This window comes from Metopolophium dirhodum, chromosome 3 (assembly GCF_019925205.1).
Source record: "Metopolophium dirhodum isolate CAU chromosome 3, ASM1992520v1, whole genome shotgun sequence".
NCBI lineage: Eukaryota > Metazoa > Arthropoda > Insecta > Hemiptera > Aphididae > Metopolophium > Metopolophium dirhodum.
Genome location: NC_083562.1, coordinates 1,281,266 through 1,305,181, shown reverse-complemented (window position 1 = coordinate 1,305,181; position 23,916 = coordinate 1,281,266). Strand labels below are relative to the sequence as shown.

Genomic DNA, 23,916 nt, shown 5'->3' with positions numbered 1-23,916 from the left:
CACTTCATACGTGCCAAACCATTCCAGTCTATTGGTTCTTATATAATATAATATGTTACAATATTTGGTTGTAAAACGTATGGGTCTTCATTTACTTTGTATGTTTCTAAAAGTTTCATTGTGAACTGGACGAAAATTACTGTTTTAACTATCAAAACATTTTTACTGTAGATCCATACATGATACACATAACGTACATACATACGTTATTATTAATTTCAATTAACTAGTGGATGACGAAATAACGAATAAATTAGTTACATTAAGCCAGGGTATAAACGAGATAAAAAGTTAAAGTTAAGTTAATTTTAATTTTTCAAAAATTATTATTTATATGCATTTATTGAAAAAACATTTATTTTTCATCATTATAAAGCATATTACAGGCTATTTCTAAATAAATAAATAAATAAATAAATAACTTAACTTAAATTAATAAGTTTACCTACGTTGTAAGTTTCCATAAAACTCCATAAAAATATTAACTGAGTTAAAAAAAAATGAGGCTAACTATTAACTTTTTTAAATGTTTTCTATCAACTTAACTTAACTCAATTAAAAGTTATCATTGACTTGCCCAAATTTGGTTATATATGGTACAAATTGAATGGTTAAGAACCAAATGATCATAATAAAATGATCCAGATTAGGCAATATAAAATAATTATGTGAGAAGCATTAGGACTTCTGATACAGATACTGACCAGTATTTAATGTCATTTATAACAAGATTCTTGGTATATTGGCACATTAGATGAATATAAAAAGTTGTCCAACCCTATTTAACTTGGAACTTAAAAAATTCATGACTGTCATAGGAAACCTATAAGTTTTTACTGTCATATGGAAAACATCTGGAAATACTCGATGAAGAAAATATTTTAGCATACATGGTCGACAATCAGTCAATCTAGGAAACCTCATTCCCGATATAACACAAATAATCTCTTGAGGTGAAAATATAGGGCCCAGTAGAAACCCAGTAGAAAAAAATACTAAATGTGTGACTCTTTCAAATAAAGAAGACAATACGCCTAGTTCATTAGTAGATCATTTTATATTTGAAAAATTGGGTAAGTTTTAATACCTTGGAGTTAATATTATAGTCAATAAAAATGACATTTGTCAAGAAATTAGTAAAAAGAATATCTACTGGAAAAAAAATGTTACCATAACATCAGAAAGCTATTAAAATAACTGCTGTAGAGAAAATAAAAATAATATCGATAAAAAATATCCACGAGAAACATCCATAAATACTCATACGAGTACTTATAAATTTTTAGCTTCTATAATAATGATTGTACGATATATTTGCGGATTTAAATATACAATCTAAATTTCAAAAATCATTTACTTTACGCTTCGTAAATACAAGTATAACAATATATAATTTACCTACAACACAAGCTCATATTAAACTATAAGCTACAAAGGTCATATATTATGATAACAAACAAAATATGTTCATCAATATTAACGTAAAATTTAATAATGGAATATATTAAACAACTTTCAGTCCTAGTTTAGAGCCCTTATTTTATATGCATATTTTCTCCAACGTAGTTACGGTGAATAATTAATTCATGATTTCTTAACGTAAATCTAGCCATTTACTTTTCGTGATATTTTGTACGATTTTCACGCAAAATAATGGGAATTTTTCAATTTGCATAAACTCAAAGTACACTCTAAATTCAATTTACGGTCGATCGATATACACAGTGAAATATACTATATTTTTATTACATGACGCGATTCATATACAATATTAACCACGATGTACGTCGATAATACCAATTTTTGTTACCGAATTGTTTTCGGTCGATAAAGTACCTTAAGTTCGTAACACTTACAACACAGAGTTTAAACTTGAATCGTGCTAAATACAGAAAAGGCATAATATATATATGTCCAATTCCTTACAAACATCACTTATTATTATCACAATACCTATACGATGTACTTTTCGATAGGCAGCGGAATTTTTAAGACAGAAATCCTCTCGCTGTAGTCACGCAAATAAAATATAGCTCACAATAATTTGAAAATATTATTATTATGTAGAAATAGGTAGGTACTTACCATAATTTGTTCCAGTGTTCAAACTGTTGCGTTTGAAAAACAGCCACTATTATATTATTATTTTGCACGACTCTTGTTTTTCTTTTACGAAATTCAGATTTAGCTTCGCATTCCGTATGCGGACCGGCACAGTAATAATAATTAAAGCCAAAAGCCCTAAGGTCTTTAAAATACTATTATATCGTTTGCGCTCTGGTCATTTACACAAGAAATACAAAATACGACCCGTCCATTTGTCACCGAAACTACAAGCCGTTAGAATACAATATAAAAAAACTTAAACAAAAATATATTACTCTGTAATAATAATAAATTGTTAATGGTACGCGCACATCTCTGAACTAAATACATGGAATGTGTATAAAGGCGCAATCACAGCAGCTACGTCGTGTGTCGTGTCGTGTCGATATAATCGCATTATGATTGGACGTTACTTTTTTGGTATCGTGTAATAACCAAGTCGCAACCGAGTTTACCGAGAATTGTCTACAGGTCTGCTGCTCAGATCTAGATAACCGTGTTACAGCTCAACCGATATGGTTACCAGTGACCAGTCGTAACCGTATAGTTACCACGCCCTCGCACGACACGACAGACGACGTAGCTGTGAATCCTGCTTGATTATCATAATAAATATGTAAAATGTGTCTATACGGGAGCCGTGTTATGCATTACGATTTGATTTTTAACATTAATATTATGATGGTGATAACAATTTTCATGGATAACATAACATTTCGTCTTGTTTTTCCATGACTCGGAATGCATAATAATACGGCAAGTTCCTATCAGGATCATATTTTTACACTCGTTCCATGTACGTATTTAGTTTAGTGGTGCACATACGTTTATAATGTGATTAGAAGAGCGGACAAAAGATATATTCGAGTGTCGGGAAAAAAAAATCGAATTTCGTTTCAGTGAATGCAATTCGTGTATACAGTGCGTTAAACTTAATCGAATCAAATTCGAAATTCTTCGGCAAAAAAAAAGGTTTCTAGTGAGCGAGAAAAAATTACAGTTGAATAATAGTCACATCACGTTAGAATAATATGTTTATACGTGTAAAAAATATCGAACAACCGTAGAAGTATATACTATAGATCGATCATTAAAATCGTACGTATTTACAGTAGATATTAGCATAATTATTATAGAAGGTCGATGATATATACATCGTGGCGATTATTTTAACAGTAAACACTCGTTATAGTCTCAAAAAATATAATCGTTTTTGGAATTATTATTTTTACGAAGGAAATAGAATTTTGAAAAAAAACATTTAATATTTTATTTCACTTTTCTTATTGGTTTAATTCTTTAAGTTTTTCCTTTTTGAATGACATCGTACGTTTTTGATTTCATATTCCTTTGTGGATTATTCTCCCGAGAATATCTACACACAAGTATCTAAATATATTGGATTTCGAGCGATTAGTTAATTTGTTTATAACTTATAAGTATTTAAACTTTAAAGTTTTAAAGTGCGGAGTTGTAAACGAATATTTTGCGGGATAGGAACTTCCGTGCCATACCTACGAATCCACTCATCTAAGCTTTAAATACTTATAAAGTTATAACTAATTAACTTCTCATTATACATTTGATGTTTATACAGACTCAGAGTAATGTTCTGTCTTGGGATATTAAAACGAAAACTTATCATTCACAAAAGTGAAAACTTAAAGAAAATTATTATTATAAAAAATATTAAAGAACAGAACTTTAAAAAAAAATAAAATTTTACTCTTTTCGAGGTAATAAGTGTAACGGTGTAGGTAGTATTGTTTTCGCGCCAAAAATAAACACCTTTTGCCGTTCTGTCTGTCTGGCACAGCTTATAAAACAAACCCAAAGTGTTTAAATTTGATATTAATATACTTGCATAGAAAACAAAGGGTGTCATTATTATTTCCAACGAGGGTAACCAACTATGGTCTTCGCACTTTCATGGGAAGAAATTAAAAATTAAATAAAGAAAGGAAAAGTTTTATGCCAAAAGTCTCCGAGAAACTTCCGGTCTGAACAGTTTCGTTTTATCTTTTACCGCTAAATTCATAATAACACCGCACGGCGTTTTCGATTTTTATACTGTAATAACGTTTTTAATACGGCCTTTAAATATTGCGTCAGACGTAGAAAACAACAATATTTTTAAATCGTGCAAGAGTCGAGGGACTTCATCGTATTATATTAACAGATCAATCTCTAACCAGGTACGTTAAATGTACTTCACATAACCATGATCAACGTGCATTATTGTTTAGATACTGGCAATATTGGATCGTAAATCATAAACTATAGTATTTTACCTATTATAAGTATTTTTGCAGGAAAACCAATATGGTTATCGTATTGTAGGCATGTCTACGATCAGCCGCTGCATAATAATAATAGTATTTGGGTATGTAGAATTAGTGAGTGATAAAATTAGTACCTAGTTAAAGAGAAAGTTAACGGATTTCGATGACGCTTTTGCCCCCGCAAAATTTATCTTAATTGGTAATTTTATTGTTGTTATTACAATGTTTCAGTGAAAAAAGTAAACATTACCTATAGGTATTTTAAAATTGTTTTATATTCTAATTTGATACGATAAAACGGAATATAATATATTATTAAATAGGTACTGCGCGTATAATTGTTATTGGCTTAATTCATTTTATTGCGTTCGCACTTGAAACAATATTAACGGCGTGTTCTCGAAATCTCAAGTTTTTCGAAACTGACATTTTTAGTGTTTTCAGAATTTAGTTGAGTGGCACGACCCGTAAAGGTCGGACACGCGGATTTAAAGCAGCATTCAAATTCATGTACGAAACAATAAAATTCCACTAACGGATCTCCACGACCGGTGATACGTGATTGGCCGACAAAAAAGTCGAATGTGTTTTAATAACAGTTAGAAATATTATGATTATCATTACGACGCAATCGATTTTTTACGTTTACTGTAACTTTCAGTTACCAGCTACTTTCGTCGACGTCATCCTGTGAGAAAAAAACCCGAATAAAAGAGAAATACAAACAACAGAAGGAAAAAAAAAACCACTGAAACACTTACACGCGTGGGTATAATGTTGAACGGAGCGGCCACTTTTTTAGGTTTTTGTTTCAACGGTTAATAATAACAATAAAACTACACACGACAACAATATCAAAGGGGTTCGAAAAATGTGTACAATTCGTGTTTATTAAACCAACTTGCATCATACGCGTCAGGTGCGTGAAAAGCGTTAATACTCACGGCCACGGACGGGAATATTATTATTAATATTTTATGTACGTGTAGTCGTAGGTGTTAGCTGTATTGTATAAATATAATTATATTATACGAAATTGCCCGGCGTCGTCGCCAGCCATGCAGTCTAAAGCTCTTACGCTACAGTTATTATTTTCAGACCGAAAGAACGCGGTTGCACATTAGTTTTTAATTATATTATACGACTCGCGAGCATATATTATTATGTTATACGCAATATATATTATATTAATATATAAAACACATAATCTCGGTGCACACTCGTGGAACACGGAAATTAACGAGTTGCGGCGGTCGAATGAAACGAAAAACCATAAAATCGGAAAATAGTATTATCACGCGCAGCTGGACAACGCGCATAATATTACGCGTAGGTATACAATATACTATATACACAATGCGTACGTCTACCTGCAGCCGAGCCGAACTTATTATTATATACTTTGCTTTTCAGCTGATTTCAGTGAAACCTCCACGTGTATAGCCTGGTATAAATGGTATGAAATGTAATGAACGCAAACGTGGTCCAGACTGCAGCTGTGCACCCGTAATGATATTATTATATTAATGTAACCGCGCGGTAATTACCGCCCAGCGATAAAAATATATACTCATTACGTTTTGTACGAGTAGCTGCGGTACCGGCAGTATAAAGCCAGAAATCTAACGTAGTATTATGTTTTGTTACCCGACGGTAAATCTAAAAAAAAAAATTAACAACCATTTAGAAATGTATTGGTAGGTACGTGTTTTTTTTTTTTTTTGAAAAATTGTTTAGCCATATTATCGCATCTCAGTGGAGGCTTTTATCATTAAGTCGCAGAAGGTGCAGGTTTAAATGGACCAGTGGGACCTGAGGACTATCCGCAGAGCTCATCAATATGCATGCCACTTCGACCAAGACCAACGTGTCTCCTCCTATTTCTCGATGAATCGCGAACACCGTTTACACGGTTCATGGTCCAATTCCGAAGACGTAATTATATTATAATTGCCGGTGCGACGAAGGAAGATGCCTACCTGAGAATGGGTTGTCGCTATTATCATAATAATTGTTTCTGCGGTACGAGGCCGGTGGATTATCGGCGTGGCCCCTGCAATCGTCCCTTGGGGTGTGGAGGTTACTCCTCTCTGCAGTCAGTACCAGTGGCAAGACGGTAATTCTCGGTACGTGCGTATTTTTTCTCTGCTGAGAAAGCAATAATAATAAAAATCGTAAATATAACTCCAGGGAAACAGAACTCGAGTGAATCGTCATTATTTCGCACCAGGTCATCGGTTGAAATAGTGTTATTGTTAACGTACAGGGTGCGACGCGTGGCGTATTTTCAGTTTCCCACGTCTGCTTCCGGATGTAGATTCCCCAACCTACCCTGTATAACAATCATTAATATTAGTATGTAAGTGTATCGTATTACCATACCACAGGCACGGTGTTTAGGGGGGTCCATAGGAGTCATGGCTTCCCCTAGACATCATAAATTATGTATAAATATTAAATTCTTTCATAAATCTGTATATAGAAGTTCAGAATTTATAAATAATGAACACGGCCTACAAATTTTACTATTGGATACATGTTTTTTCCCTCTATATAGCCTCCCCCTCCCTAAAAGACGAATCAAATCCGCTAATGCTATAATAAAATGGTAATTATTAAGGTTCTAAGAGACTTATAACCACTTCCTAATAGTTCTGGTCTCCGTTACGACAAGAAACGAGAAAAAACACTAACGAAAAATAGATAAAGTTTCAGGTGTTCAATAGAGATGACGGACTTAAAAAATACTGTATTTTATCACAATCACGTGGTAAAATCATTATCAACACATAAAAAAATATAAAGGCAAGGTTAGAGCATATATTACAACGCATGATGTATTTATGTGTATACAACCCTTTATTTTACGTTTAAATGTTCAACGATTTTATAAAGTACTCGTCGGACGATGTGGTAGGCCAGAAGCTATCGATTTTAAGGTAGAAATACCTACAGAATATGTTGGAATAAGAAATGAAGTATTCGAAGACCAACAATTCTAACGTTGAATTTGTTTACCAATATTGTTCGAAGAACCGATGAGATAATAATATGACTATAGGTCATCTTTTGTAAGGCGTGGTAAAGCTAACTCACACTTCAAAGGACCAAAATGACTAGAAATATAAAATTGAACCCGAGGGGGGGAGGGGGGCTGCATATAATATATAAATATAACTATATAAGTTATCCTCTAAATTGCGTGTCCGACGTTGGAGGTTCGGTGACATCGTATAAACAGTGTCGTGTATTAGTATATTATTATATTCACGGTGCGTGGAAAACGATAAATTATACATAAATCACGAATCATTTGCACTGGACAATTATAATAATTCTATTCATGACGTGACCATAAACTACTATAAAGTACGCGTCCGGTATTGTACGCACAGGCTTAGTGTCATTACAGCTGGGCCACTAAATGTAGAGGAACGTGTGCGTGGATTCGCGATAAACGCGTAGAATTCACCAAATATTGTGTCATACGAAGAGGGTTTTATAATAATAATAATAATATACGGACTCTGATCACATGCACTCGTGCACGTGTAATAATAATAATAATACACGTGTAATACGTTATTTTGATTATAAATCACGAATTTGTATTACTGAAATTATTGTAAGCGCGCGCGTAGTCTCGTTCAATAAGCTCCGCGCTAATTTAAAAGATTAAATTTCACTAATTGGACCGATGGAAACAACAACAACAACAACAATAATAATAATATAGTAGGTGGGTTGCTATAATATATAAATAGACGGGGTGTGGGTGGAACGGGTGGAACGACGGCGATAAGGGTGAGGGGCGCCGGCGCCTATGTGGTTATTCTCCTGATAATCTCTAAGAAATAATCGACAGATTACTATATATAATATTATGAGCACAACGATGACGTATTACCATGTTAGAGGTATAAGCGATTACTTGATGTATCGGCATAATGATATTCGATATAATACTACGTTATAATGTGCTCCAGGACCGCACTCGATGATGTGGTGGTGTTGCGTATGTGATCGGAGAGATTATTATATTATTATTATTACGATGGCTGTCAGACGGGATCGGGAAATTCGGAAACGTCGGAGACTCTGCTCGCTATCAGCTGCTGTTGATAAACCACGTCCATCAGTTTTTATCGTCTATACCGCGGCTGTCTATATACCACGGTTGACATACGTGTGATAATGACGTTCTGTTCGCATACCACCGCTAACCTCCAGCTGCACGGCTCTTGCGTTCGAATAATGATATTTTAAAAGTTTTGATAATCGTACGTCGTCACACCTACATTTTAATATAATATTATTATTATTATTATTATGTGCAGCGTGTGTACAGAAGATATCACACATCCTTGGTTTTACGGAGTATTCCGCTCGTCAGTTTTCCGCGAATCGTATTTTAATTTTCTCGCTGGTTTGTTTAGTTCTCGAATATAGAAAATACGAGAAATGAAATTTACTATTTTATTGGTAATGCTTTAAAGAGGATTTAAACCCGCGGGATTATACGATCGCAAAGTAATGAATATGCAAATGCACGAACTTACGGAAGGTCTCTGCTTGTCATCTAAATGTAGATAAAATATATTATAATATATATTATTTGGTCTTATATACAGGGTGATTAATTCAACATACGTTATCAATCAATTTCCCTAAACATTTTCAAGAATTCCAAATCCTAACTATTGCGTTTGACAATAATTAGATACATTATTATGGTAAGCGATAATATTTAATTAACTATTAAATTTATGAAAATAAAAAAAGTAGACGTGCAGGATGTGGGAAGTGAATACAAAGTTTTTTACTATAATACATTAAAAAAAAATTATAATTTTAAAAGAAAAAACATCAGTAAACATTGGAAGAATCGAAAAAATGTGTAAGTATACCTACCGTACGTAAGTACCTACTTTGTGAAACTAATTTCACTAGTTTCCAATTTGTATCAAATTATAATAATAAATCCAACTAAAATTTGAAAGTTTAAATGATTAAAATTGTATTTTATTAAACCAATATTAATGTATGTGCAGAATATGATGAATAAAATCGGAACAGAATAATATGATACAGCTGTATCAATGTGTGGTAAGTACAACAAACACCAAAGCATGTTATTATATTAATTATTAGGTACTATAATAAAATTAATAGCGTAACTCATAGTACCATGGCCCAAGGGCAACGAAAACAAAATGTCTAGGAATTTATACAATATTTTATTAATAAGTTTCACTGTAAATTTTAATTTTATAAAAGTAGATTGTGGTTCGGTGTGTTGCGGTTATTGCATTTAGCCATGTGCTCTGAGTGTATGCACCGGCCGGTGTCACTAGTTCCTAGATGGGTGACCCGGGATTTATAGTGACAAATCCTTGCCACACATATACACACGTGTTTAAACTAACAGTACCCTCCCCCACAGTAACAGGCTAATGACCTCATTTGGCAAAGCCTTAATTTCAAATAAAAAAAAAAATAAATAAATATATTTAACGTGTTGTTTACACACCCGAACCGTTGTCATTTGAACTTTGATAGGTAAAAATCAGTTTTAAATCATTTATAATACTATATAAATGTCGCTTTTTAGGCAGTATAGTATAGTTTAGTATAAAATACATAATGATAAATTATTCATTTTACAATTTTAACAATTGGTAAGAACATTGAACTTTTTACGCTTCACACAGTATCATACGTGTAAATATTACGCAAATAGAACGTTTTTCGAGAATTAAATTGTATACATTATAATACTGAATTAAAGGTATTTTATTGTAACTCAAATCATTCATTAAATATAATATTTAAATAACAGGAGAAAAATATTTCTAAATAAATAAAATATATGTCTGAATTTAATTATTTTTATCGAAAAATAATATATTTACGATATATTTTATCTGTTCAATTTTTTCGAGAAACTTAACGTCATTCTCTATAGTTAATATTTTACTTATATTATGTGCTATACTTTTTGAAACAATTTATTTCAAAATATAATAAAGTATCCCTCTTTTGCCATATTTCAACCATAATGCGGCACGGTAAGAGGTTGAGTAACACCCTCCAAAATTTACCAATATTACTTTCACACATGACTTAAAATAATATAAAAGGTATTGTCCATCGTATTTTCAAAAAAAAATAAATACCCATATAAATAAAGGACCCCCTGGTGTATTAAATATATTTTGATTTATGCTATATTCATTTACACACAGGTTCGTGCAGTTTGTGCGATTTGAACAAAACCAACGTCGAGATCACTTGACTGTGAAGTCAAAAACATTTTGCGTTTCTAGTCTGTAAAATAAATTGCATACGATTATAATTATTATCGTGGTTAAATTTTAATTAAAATGTACTCCAAAAAAAATCCAAGTGAGATTTTCGATGTTTTTTAAACTCGTTATTAATTTTTTTTTAAGCACACATATTCACACTTATAATATTATGTTTTCATTGAAGGAAATTGAAAACTGAATCTCGACAAAGTTCTCATTGGTCCGTTGCACTGTTGAGTATTTAAAAAAATAAAGCTAAACTAAGATCACAGCGATCATCCTCTTTATACTCAGCATTGAATCGTCAACCGATGTTAAAACCATAAAATACCACAAAAATATATTAACTCATTTAAACAGATTTATATTATAATTTATTAATCGTGTTTAGACGATGAATCAGTGGTTTCACTAAGTACTATTCTTATAATATAGTGCCATTAATGATAACAATTATAGATACTCGAGGACATAGACTTGCACAATTACAATATGTGTATATTGTATTTAAAATATCATATAGAGTTATCCGAACATTGCGCCTATGGTTGTCCGCCGACTTGTAGTTATCCTGATGTCTAGACTATCAAAACAATTTAAAAACTAAAGAATAAGAAACACTCCAGACAAATTGAAATTAAGTTAAAACATTGAATGCAACTTAATTATTACATTTTCAAAGAACTCTTTGGTTTTTTGAACAGGGATACGATAAAAGTTTTTTTTTGTCGTAGTACGATTTTCTATTCAATGTCTCCGATATCTAGCTAGGGATATTGTGTTATTCAAGTTTTATTCTTATGCCATCCCAATTTCTAAACATCTGACTGTTGGCTTTTTCTTTTTTTTATGTACCTATAGGCTACAACTGTAAAGGCATTTTCCGGAAGGTCGTGAATTTTTATTTGACCATTTATTTTTATTGTTGCAACGTTAGTTTCGATATCTAAACGTTATAAGTATCTATATGAATCCATTATAACAATATAATAATTCTAAAGTGAACAGATTAACCTTTTCAAAGGAACTATACTTATGTATATTATATAATAATAAAACATGAGCAAAAAATACTATACTTTCCTTACTCTTTGGTATTTTGACTATAATAGTTATAATAATATTGTTTTATGTGAGCGTTAATATTTATGTATTATTATATAGTCGATAAACATTTTGTTTTGAAAGCTTACCATATAACTACCTATATTGTGATCTCTGAATAATTTGAAAGTAAAAATAAATTTAAAAAAAAAATTAACTTTTCAGAAATAAATATATGCTATTGCGTAACAATTAACATAAACACTATTGTGTTAAAAAATTAAATTTTGAATTATATTTTTAAACTCATAGTCCGGAGCTATAATGAAAAACACAGATACTTACGATCAAATTAAATCAATATAATATATAATACCATTTAACGTGTACCGGTAATATTATATGGTACCAATATAGGGTACAAGGTAAGTAATAATAAGTTATACCTACATAATATAAACAAAGTTATTACCTATATTTAAGGCCAAACGATCGTGTTACGCTCGTGTGTAAAAAAAATGTTCCCATCTACGTAAATAATACTTACAAATTAAATTTTAAAACGATAATACTACAAAGTACCGTTTGGATAATGATGAATATAGAAAGGTATTCCGAGTAGCACAAAACAGCGTCGCGCTTATTACATTACCGGCTAATGAAACGGAGACGCTCAAACAGACGGAAATTAGTTTTAGGGCAATTATTTATTTGTGTATATTTCATGTTATTCCCAGTAGAAGAAAAAATAGAATAAATTAGAATAAATTAATACTTAATTTAATAGGTCGTTATACAATTAAAACAAAATTGAATTTATCACATAACACATCGAATGATTGAACATATTATTGTACTGTTTCATTATATAATAATATTTGTCATAGGATTTTGTACTTATTTTTTTGTAATCAAATTTTATAAATGCTTCCCAATTATTACTATTATATGAATATTGTTTGTTTATTTTTGAAATGTTTATCTCATCACAAAATAAATTTTGTTTTTAAAACATAATAATTATTTAAAATTATGTATATACTTTTTATGTTACATAATTGACGTTGATTAAACGAATAAAATAATATAATATTGTTGTTTCATATTTCGTAATTTGAAAATATTTTCAGATAATATTACTTTATTCTAACTATTATTTTACATTCATTTATGATTTTGCAAAAAAAATATTACAACAACCCATAAGAATAAAAGAACTTCGTCCCAAAAATGTGTATCACAAAGTCCGCTGAATGTTATGTTCAAGTATAGCCATATAGGTAGTTAAAAAAAATATAAAATCCTGAACCCTGTTTCATCCACGTTTTAGGTTAAAAAAATACGTATGAATACTGTATAGGCAGTTTGTAATAATATATCATTCAAAATAATATTTTTATAGTTGAAATGTTCTATTGGATTCTTCCGATAAAATGTCAGGAGCGATTTTATACAATATATATATCGGTTTCGTGAAAATAAAAATAAAGTTTTCCATTCCACGAAAATAAAAAAAATAACTATTTATAGTTTCTTATTACATTATGAAGAAAAAATATCGAAGATATTATCATGAAAAGTTTGAATTACCTAAATCTAAATGAAAAGAATAATAAAGACAAAATACTTACAATACTTTTTTCTATTTAGGAGTATGCAAATCATTAATTTCTCAACAGATTTTGTATATTTACCAATACTTGAAACAGTCCACTTATAGTTAATCAATGTCAAGGCGCTTAATTAAAACACGAATATAGATTTTATTATTAAAAAAGTTTGAAAGTATTTTAACTGCGATAGATTAATAATTATATAATTATATAAGATCATTATGCATCAACTATTGTATTATATACAAGTTTATTATTAAAAAGAAAAATTATTTTGTAGCTTTATAAATCGATAATGTTAGTATAAAATGCAATGTTGCGTAAACTCTTTAAAATGAATAAACATTATTTATTAATTATTTTTGTTTTCTTATTTATTACTCATTTTTTTTTCACTAAATTTAGTTCCTAGTTGTCTTACACAATATATAATATTATTTAAATAATTTACTCCACGCTTCAATTTAATAAAATATAAATATTTGATTTTAAATAGTGGCAGACCGCTATATTGTAGTAAATATTTATTTACCATTAATATGCAATTTATTATTTTAATTTTAAAAGTACTTTTTGATTTTAAGTGATTTTAATAGACTTTTTTTACAATATATAATAATTACATTAACGAGTTAAGAATTATTTTATATAAAGTTGGTAATTTGTTAAACAATCGTCAATCCAATTTCATATTTATTTTCCAACATTCTTACTGTTATTGAATACATTATAAACAATATCTAAGGGAATTTATGGTCCAACGACCCGGTCAGGTCACGCTAAGTATAAAAATGCACACATAGGCAAAACACACGTGAAAACTGCTGGGAAATAATTACAGGAAGCAACAAGATTTGCGAAAAAATGTCTTGAGAAAGCATAGCAAATGTGTAGTTGAAGTTTGAAAATACAATCATCAAATTTGAAATTTTCCGTAGAAGTACATACTGTATTTTTTAAATCATTTTGAACAATATTAACAGAGTTACGATAGCCAACTTAATTAGAAATTATTGTAGCATATTTTCATCATTTTATTAGATAGTATTCCCCGCGGCCTGCATTACAATGCACTATCCGACACGACGATCGGTGGATGACCCACGACATAATATGATAGTGTTACCGGTATTTTTCGCGTGTTACCATATATATTATATTCTTTAATATCTATGGTGTCACCACTGTGTGGCATCATAATCTGCAACCAATGGCAAGCAGCTATAAACATATAAATGTATTGTATAAAAAATTAAAAAAATAAGAAAACGTCATTGTAAAACAATATTATGTTCCCAAAATAATAAGGTATCAACAAAAATTAGTGATATTCCAACAATAACACTACGCAAATTCAGTGTAAATAAACGTTCAGTACCTATATAAGAAAACCACTCTAAAAGTTGTGATATAATTTTATAACTAGTTCTGGATGGATATAATTTATGTTAAAATTGTCAGCTAAATAATTGAACCTAGCTTGGCGAATTAAGTTAAACATTTAAAAATACTATAGGTTAATAATTACATAATAATATAATAGTATACTGTCTATTATCATTGAAATAGGAAGTGTATTACTTATCAAGTGTTTTAAAGTCACCAAGTTAAGTTTAATTATTTAGCCACAGGGTGTTACCACTGGGTATCTTCCCTAATCTAACTACTCATACCATATTTTACCTTTCATATATCAAACCTACTTATTATACAAAAAGCATGTATAGATTGTAGATTTCTTCAAATAAATAAAAAAAAAAAAAAAAAAATTATTTAGCAAACTGTCTTAACATAAATTATATCTATAATATTTCAAAGACTAAGCTATAAAATGATATCACAACTTTTAGAGCAGTTTTTATATAGGTACTGAACGTTTTTTTACACGGAGTTTGGTGGAGTGTTTTTGTTGGGATATTAATATATTACAATAAGAACTTATTTAACAAATTATTTTTATTTTCGGCTTTATTAAAAAAAAAATTAAGAATCACCGCCTTGGGACGATAGACAGAAGTAAAAACTTCTACTATACCTTATGATTATGAATTTGTACAGAACTTGCCCACTCTCTGGTATAGTATATGTATAATGCAGGGACTGGAACCTCACCGAAAAGAACCGGTTTTGGAACCGGAACCCTTTGAATATTGGGAACCGAAACCTCACTGAAACCGATAATTTTACTTTACAACTTTCTTTACATAAGTATAAAACCAAAACCGGTAACATTTTTTTTATATTTTAAGAACCGAAAAGAAACCGAAACCTAAATTTTAGTTTTTCTGGGAACCGAACAGGAACCGGAACTGTAATATCATCAAGGTTCAAGTCCCCGATATAATGTATAAGACACGTTTTAAGATAGTATGGTTGTCCATCGACTTATAATAATATATGAAAGCTAGAACAGTGAATCTCACTTATTTTTTACTATAGCAGCGCTCCATGTCAGCAAAATAGTGTCATTACTCGCGTGACTGTTACTAGATTCATATCGATGACCGTCGGATAAACCAATTTAGTATTTTACCATAAACGAATGGCAATTATACGATCTTAAACCGTGGTTTAAGAACCACTATCCGCTGAAGAACGCGCACGCACACATATAATATATGGTACCTACTACCTACACAAAATTTATTTTACTATAGAAGAAATTGGATTGAAAGCGTTACATTTGTCAGTGTTTCTGATATTTTCACGCGTTTACTTCTATAATTCAATCGGAGAGTAGAGCCACCCTTTTCACTTCATCAAATTAATGCTTTAAACTATTGAATACATTTGGTTCGAAAATTAAAATAGTATATAGGTACAGTAAGTCAAATTGAAAATATATCATTTTCTGTTATCATACAACTGGTATATATTTAAGATAAGCACTAAGAATAAGAAGTATACAATACAATAATTTTAATTAGGTGTACATTACGGTATACAATGTATACATGCATTTAATAAATCACAAAAACGGATAAATTAACTACGTGAATAATTTGATTTTATAGTTTTTTACCAATATAATCATTAAATAATATTATTTAAGAAAAAACATATTTTTTCACTGTAATTAACGAACAATTAAAAACAAAAACGAAGTATCAATGAAACGTAAAAATAAATTAAAGTCATCGGTTTTTTATGTCACGTTAAAAAGAAGGGTAACATTTTTGATCTAAATAAATTAAAATTATCTGCCTTTATTTTTAAGTCATTAATTATGAATAAGTAGGGTGCAAAATAAAAAATTAAAATGACTTGTGACTATACATACAAATTATGATTTGTTTTTATTAAAAAAGGTTTTAATTCCCAAAATTTGTTTTGGTAGTTATTATTAGTGCACAAAATATAAACAATTATAAAGTTTTTAAAGACGTCGTTGTTTGTAAATTGTCTTTTTTTAAGTCGATTTTTATACATATTTTTTTATGTTCTAATAAAACTGAGAAAAGATCACGTACTGGTAAAAATAGCCATGTAAAAATTTAAATGTTTAATAACAAAAATAAACAACTAGAAAATTAATGTTTGTATATTGTTAAAAAAAATCACTAAGAACACCAGGAACTACTGTTTTCAATATTTATTACTTATCATTTCAAAACGATCGGTATAACATGAGCAATGCAACGGATTCACACATTAGAATAATTTTATTATTTTTATCATTTGCCATCGAGTCGACTCATTATACGATCGTTGAACATGGTGTGATGCGTAAATATAATATAACATACATTATAATATAATATTATTATGTGGAAGACGAAAAATGTAGGTATTGTGCAGCTAGATTGCTTACCTAATGAAAAACCTGTGTAATGTTTTTTATAATAATAATAAATTACAAGTAACGATTAAAATAATTTAATGCGATTCGCGTTTGATGGTATGAATATTATAAATGGTATACCTATATTATATTGTTATCTGTGTACTCGAGGTCGCGAGATTCCTATCAAACTTTGTGTATGACGACGCGGATGGGAGGACTTTAATTTGAGTAATTTGCCACCATCGTCCGAACCAGATGATGATCGACACCTGTCCTCGAAAATTGTACAGACGCATAAAAGGTATGTATAAATACGGCCGCACGACGGTACAGCGATTTTACAGAGTGTATTAACTTCATCCGAGTTTCATCTACACCGGTAAACGTAGTCTGTGCGAGTTAGTTTATACCAAAAACGATAACAAGATGGTCTCAAAGCTGTTTGTTTCCGTGTTTGTGCTCATGGCCGTGGTCAGTGTGTCGTTCTCCGCGACCGAAGAAGACGATGCTGCAAAGGTCGTGAACAAGAAAGAAGACGATGCTGCAAAGGTCGTGGACAAAGAAGAAGACCATCATCCGGTCGTCCGAGAGGACCTCAAGAAATTTTTGTCAATGTTGGAGAAAATCGACGTAGACCAGATGTTGAACAACCACAGGTTGATGTCGAACAACGTCAAATGTTTTCTGAACGAAGGACCGTGTACGGCCCAACTGAGGGAAATGAAAAGTAAGAGTGTGGGCGACACGTAATATTACTGAAAGTACGATAACTTCGCTAGCGATATATACTATTTAGTTAAAATATATTGTGCCTAAATTACGGTAAATTATGTATTTAATAACTAGTACCAGCTATATATTATTATAGACGTTTCGAGAAATATATATTCCGTATTTGCAGGTAGTTATGTAGTACGATGTACGAGTATAAATAATTTGAATAAATTATGTAAAGCCATTTGTAAGCATAGCCAATACATATTTCAATATATTGACATTTTAGTCATCAATCATTATAGTTTGCTGTAAACATAATATTATTTAAATTCGACAATTTGTATTGACAAAATAATCAAAACACCACATATTTTAGTAAAATTTAATAAATCAAGTTATTATATGCCGATTTAGAAACAATTAAAAAAAAAAAAACCAAAAGGTATGAACGATCATCGAGTACTCCTCGAATCAGCCACTGACTTTCTACTCACAAGCAAAAACACTTATAAAGTTATAAATTAAATATCTATTTAAAGAAAAGCCAATTCCAAATTGCTTGTATTTTAAACGCAGCAACATCATAGTTAAAACGTACATCTTAATTCTAATTGAGAATAATTAAGTAGTTCTAACTAAGGGGAAAAAATATAATAATAACAACCAAAAGGTTCTATTTGTAGAACATAGATTATCTTGGTTCTTGACGGAATTTTTTTGACACTATTGTTTTCTTTTTTTTTACGTTAAGATTTGATTAGAATAAAACACAAATGTCAACGTTTAACGCAGAACAACACTTTGATAATTTTTAGATTCGACAAACCGTTCATTACGAAAGAAGATATTAATATTACAGTATGAAGTTTAAAATGTCTCTCCTGAAAATGTTTATACTTTTGATTCCGATTTGTGTGAACCTTAAATCTGAATGAGCTCTACTTTGAATGATGTTGGGTGACCGGGGTGACATACTGGAGGCAATAATGTTGCTAACATCAACGGACAATCACAATAATCGATGATAAAATAGTAAAATATTATGTTATTCTATCAGATGAAAATACGCGAGTTATTTTTTTAAAGTTTAAATAATTTCCGTATATAAAACAGTTATTATGTAGTGCGGAATGTTTGGATACGCGACGAACAAATAGTACACTAACAATTTTGCCAGTTCCCGATTCTCAACCTAGGAGAAGTTTGCTGGTGAACTCGAATGAACAAGCAAAGACATTTCGCTTGTTATTGGCTAACGACCCGAACGGGATCCTACTTTTATACTTGTACACAACTTCTTACTGATCTTTACGCTAGACGTAACTCTCTTGTATTAAGAGAAAAACAAAACTCCGATAGACGTTTTAAACTCTATTTAATCGATTGTAAAAAGTTCCATTTGTTTAATATTCACATGATTAAAAACTTTAACTCGCTCGGTAGTTAAAATGATTGATTATGCTGAGATTGATCATGTGACACGTCGGCTGCGTAGTTATACTATATTATAACAATAATTTACATTAATACCGATTACAATTTATCACTTGATAATATTAACACTATAGGTATTTAGCTCAATGGCGGTAGGGGGAGGGTGCACATCCTAATGGTTTATCATGACGTAAAAATGTATTATTATCGTGTTCGCTTTAAAAGCAAAGAAACCATAGTTTACGTAACCGCGTCATAAAATATTAATGTTTTATGGGGAAAAAAAAATGTAAAAACTGAATACGATTATCGGTAAGACGAGCATTATACCCCCGACAATAATAATATTAGGACTAAATAAACATTCAGTGAATTATCATAATATTAATAATTTATAATACCTTGTGCCTCCAATATAGATTATGTGACACGGCAAATGTAATCAAAAATTAAACTGTCGACGGTTTTATGAACTACCTATGTAATATTATGTTATATGTATACATGATAATATAATAAAGGGGATTATATAAGTATGCAAAGCTTGTTCAGCTGCGGTATTAAAACTCCACACGTTTAACTCGCGAAGACTATACATTCGTATAATTTTTACGGTTATTATATATTTTATGAGACATTGTGATAATTTGTTACGGAAACGTTTATGTGTTAAAAATAAACACTAGTAATTTATACTTATGCCTTGTAATTTTCGACTACAATAATTGATTACTAGCCGAAAAATTGTTATTTCACCACGTCGTAATAAGAGGGGTAAATAAAAAAACAAACCAATCACACATTTACTGAAATGTTGGGATGGGAAATTCACTACAGTACGTGTAGAAATTTACGAGAATCGTTCAGAAATTTCGGGAATGAATAATTATAGTTTACGCATCATAAAACTAAATAATAGGTAGTGAATTTCATTTAAATATTCAAATATTTTGCAAGATTTCCGTTTAAAAATACACAACTACTGCATAAAAAAACAAAAATAAGGTTTCAAATGCAATATATAATATTATATAGGTATTGCGTATATGTAAACTGTATCCGGGAGAATTCATGTTATATCGTTGAAATCGATGGGTTCCATTATAATCCTTTGATTTGTATTGTATTAATACAACAAAATAAATAAATATTGTGTGTAGGTACTAAATAACAATTATTCAACAAATCGTTGATAACTGTCAAAAATAATTAAATGTAAAGTGAATATAATGTATAAAATATAAACGAGCCTTTAATTATTTTTTAAATATTTTGAACAATGTTAAAGGGTGTCAACAAAGCATTTTAGTGATTTTTTTTTATAACTTCCTTATTCCTCTTAGAATGTAAAAACTACTTAAAAAGGTTTCATCAGTAGTTCAACAGTACCTATATATATCTATTAGATATAATATAGGTAGTAACTTACTCTGAACAAAATTACATTTTTTTTCTACTAAAATTATTATCAAGCATCTAATGATGAATATAACTATAACAAATATCCTTTGGTAAGGTAAGATTTTATAATACTTTTAAAATTATTAAAATATATAAAATAATATAGTTATATTTATGTAAAAATGCCCGAATTAAGAGACGCTTGACTGAATTTAATATAAAAAAATTATTGAAAAATAATTGTAATTTTTTACTGTTTTTGTTTGTTATTCCTTTGATCTTCCCCGAAATTGTCAACCCTGCTGGTTATTTTTTTTTTCAATACAATTTTATCGATCAGTAGATTTAATTCAAACGTAATATATTTAAGTCGATATTGAAATGAGTGCATACCTTTGATTTCAGTACCGGGTTAATAACCTATTTTTGTTTCTAATATTAACCATATTCGTAAAAAAATCTAAGAATTACTTTTTGTCAAAATCAGAAGTCATGTAGGTACTTAGATATTCCCATTGGATTGTGATTCTTACTAAAATACTAACTCTTTATATGCTTCGAGTAGATAGATATCATTCATTGTTTTTTTTTTCGAGCTATCTATCCATCTTCGAGAAAATTATCATAATTTATAGTTACGTTAAACTGATTTGTTTCGCATCTTTTTTTACAGAAATGTTACCTGCACTGGTCAAAGATAGTTGCGCGTCATGTACCAAAGTGCAAAAAAACATTATCAAAAAATCCATGGAGGCGATTCAAGCTCGACGTCCAAATGAGTACAAACAAGTTAGCAAATTTTTTGACCCGGAGGGAAAATACCAGAAGAAATTCTTAGAAAACTTGAACACAGATTAGATTTTTAAAAATAAACCTGGGACATGATAATTCAGATATTTTTACAACGAGGTTCCCAGCTGGATGTAACCGTCTATAATTAAATAAATTATTGTGATTTGATTATCTAATGGAATATAGGTATTATTATTTTTGTTATTATTATATACTAGTATGTAGGTTATATGAAATGAAACAGCTTATAATTATAATATTTACAATATAATATTGGAATTATTACTAAAATAAAATATATTTTTTTGTTTTTATTGGGTAACCCGCGGCAACATGGGCCATTGGGTGTGGGGGAGGGCACTGTAAGTTTTTAAATTGGGTAGGTTGGTACACGTGTGTGTTTTGTTTTGGTAGAATTTCTAATGGGGCACCCGTAGGTTTCTGCCGTGCCCCGGGGGTTGGGGGATGGCGGCACTTGTTCTCTGGACACCGTGACTTGCCCGAAGAAAAATGCCGCCCGCGGCTAAGGTATCGAACTCGGGTCGGCTGCGTCGCAGCCGACGGCTTAGTCCGCTCGGCCACTCCGTCCCCCTAAAATACATTTAAAACAACTCTTATCGTGGGTTTTATTGTGTTTGACAATAATAATTATATATTTCTGTTTATAAATACTTGGAATTTACATTGTATGTAAGTCGACAAAAGTGTAAAATAATATTTTATAATATTATAATTCTTTTTAAGTACCTACTCGTAAAATAATATTATTTTTAACCAATATAATAGCTAATCCAATGTAAAAAGTCTTAAAAATAATCATAATATTGTTTAATTCATTGTTGCAATACATTTTGATTAGGTTTTTTTTAAATTGTAAATACTTGATTTTAATATTTACATACATTGAAAAATGTTAAGTTTTTTTCTGAAAACATTGACTTTATGAATACCCAATGGATTACTGGCCGTAATATCATTATTATTTTAAGTCTCCACACTCGCATGCGTGTAGTGAAGAGATAAAATGAATTGTAGACTTCCGCAATAATAAAAGCTACAATTATGGTACACAAAAAGGGATCGACGTTTTAAAAAATATAATATGAACAAACACAGGAAAAATATTTAAAAAAAAAAAGAAAATATTCATAAATACTCCGATATTATTAAGAATGGCGTTATATATTTGAAAAAAAAAACATAGTATTATGTCGTACTCGATAAAATTGCAAATGCTGTAGTGTAGTCTGTGTTTATAATTAGAAAAAGGGCATTTTAATAACAATAAAAATAAAAAAAACACAAATAAACAAAGAAGAATGTCAATTTAGTCCAGGCGCCTTTCATAAAAAAAAAAACAATCGATTTCAAATTATTATTCTACGAACAGCTAAATTTCTAAAATTTAATTAAAATAAATGTGGCTTTAGAGGTAGCCGGTCTGTTGAAGTGCAATGCATATACTATGTCTTAATGTTTTTATCTCATTAAAAATAAATGTACATTGAACACTATTATAATATTATACTGTCTGCATAAGCTGCAGCTCGAAAACAGTCAATATTTAACTACATTAATATACACGGTTTGTGCATTTAAATATTGTACACACTTGTTGCAAATGTACACGTTATTTTATACTCTCAAAATTGTGTTGAATAGTCTTATTCGGCGATGTACAGCGTCGACACTCGGACAGACGGCTACTTGAGTCGGTAAATTCATTTTTCCGGAGAAAAGCTACGATGACGGTGGACCACGGTTGGCTGAGCGGATTCTTATTATTATTATTATTATTGAAAAACGACTAAATCCCATTGTCCTTAAGTGTGTCTACTATAGTGTTTCCCATATTGTACACACTATATGGATATGTTTATAATGTATGCACGTGTGGGTAGATAACACGTCGAGCGCGCCTGGTTGGTATTTTCCGATGTGAATATAGTATACAGTTGACGTAGCGATTTGTATGATCTTATAATATTATAGGTACCTATTTCACTATAATTGTATATCATTATGATTCTCTTATTTCTCCAAGTCCTTTTAAAAGACTGCCGTAATTAAAATCGCACCATCGTGTACTTGGTACTCAGTATATAAATTACAAAGTAGTTATATTATATTAAACATTGTACTATAAGCGCATTATAATTCGTCTTCATGCATGTATTTATGTTTTTCCTCAACGTCTTGGCCGTTAAGGTGCAAATTTTGTGTATATAAACCATATAACTATTAACTATGGAAATACTCTCGAAATTGTGTTCAATAGTCTTATTCGGCGATGTACAGCGTCAACACTCGGACAGACGGCTACTTGAGTCGGTAAATTCATTTTTCCGGAGAAAAGCTACGATAACGGTGGACCACGGTTGGCTGAGCGGATTCTTCTTATTATTATTATTGAAAAACGACTAAATCCCATTGTC

General features: G+C 30.3%; 2 protein-coding genes across 3 annotated transcripts in view; one reads left to right on the top strand and one right to left on the bottom strand.

Annotated features, from left to right (window-relative positions):
• The window catches only part of LOC132941744 (lachesin-like), a 211,489-nt gene that overhangs the window by 150,814 nt on the left and 36,759 nt on the right, over positions 1-23,916 (bottom strand). Inside the window, exon 1 of one of the 2 annotated variants that reach the window (XM_061009896.1) lies at positions 2,086-2,340. The exons of the other annotated variant lie outside the window; for it this stretch is intronic. The gene's annotated coding sequence lies outside the window, so the exon portion shown is untranslated. Of the gene's footprint in view, positions 1-2,085; positions 2,341-23,916 lie in introns of those variants that run through there. 2 annotated transcript variants of the gene reach the window in all.
• Positions 17,454-22,403, top strand: LOC132941100 (ejaculatory bulb-specific protein 3-like). The gene is made up of 2 exons (XM_061008981.1): positions 17,454-17,864; positions 21,363-22,403. Exons 1-2 carry the CDS (start codon positions 17,564-17,566, stop codon positions 21,545-21,547), a joined length of 486 nt encoding a protein of 161 aa, XP_060864964.1. The 5' UTR covers positions 17,454-17,563; the 3' UTR covers positions 21,548-22,403.

Coding starts and splice junctions, on each gene's coding strand:
- LOC132941100 (XM_061008981.1), top strand. CDS start 17,564: ATGGTCTCAAAGCTGTTTGTTTCCGTGTTTGTGCTCATGGCCGTGGTC. Junction 17,865..21,362: donor CCAACTGAGGGAAATGAAAA/GTAAGAGTGTGG, acceptor CTTTTTTTACAG/AAATGTTACCTGCACTGGTC.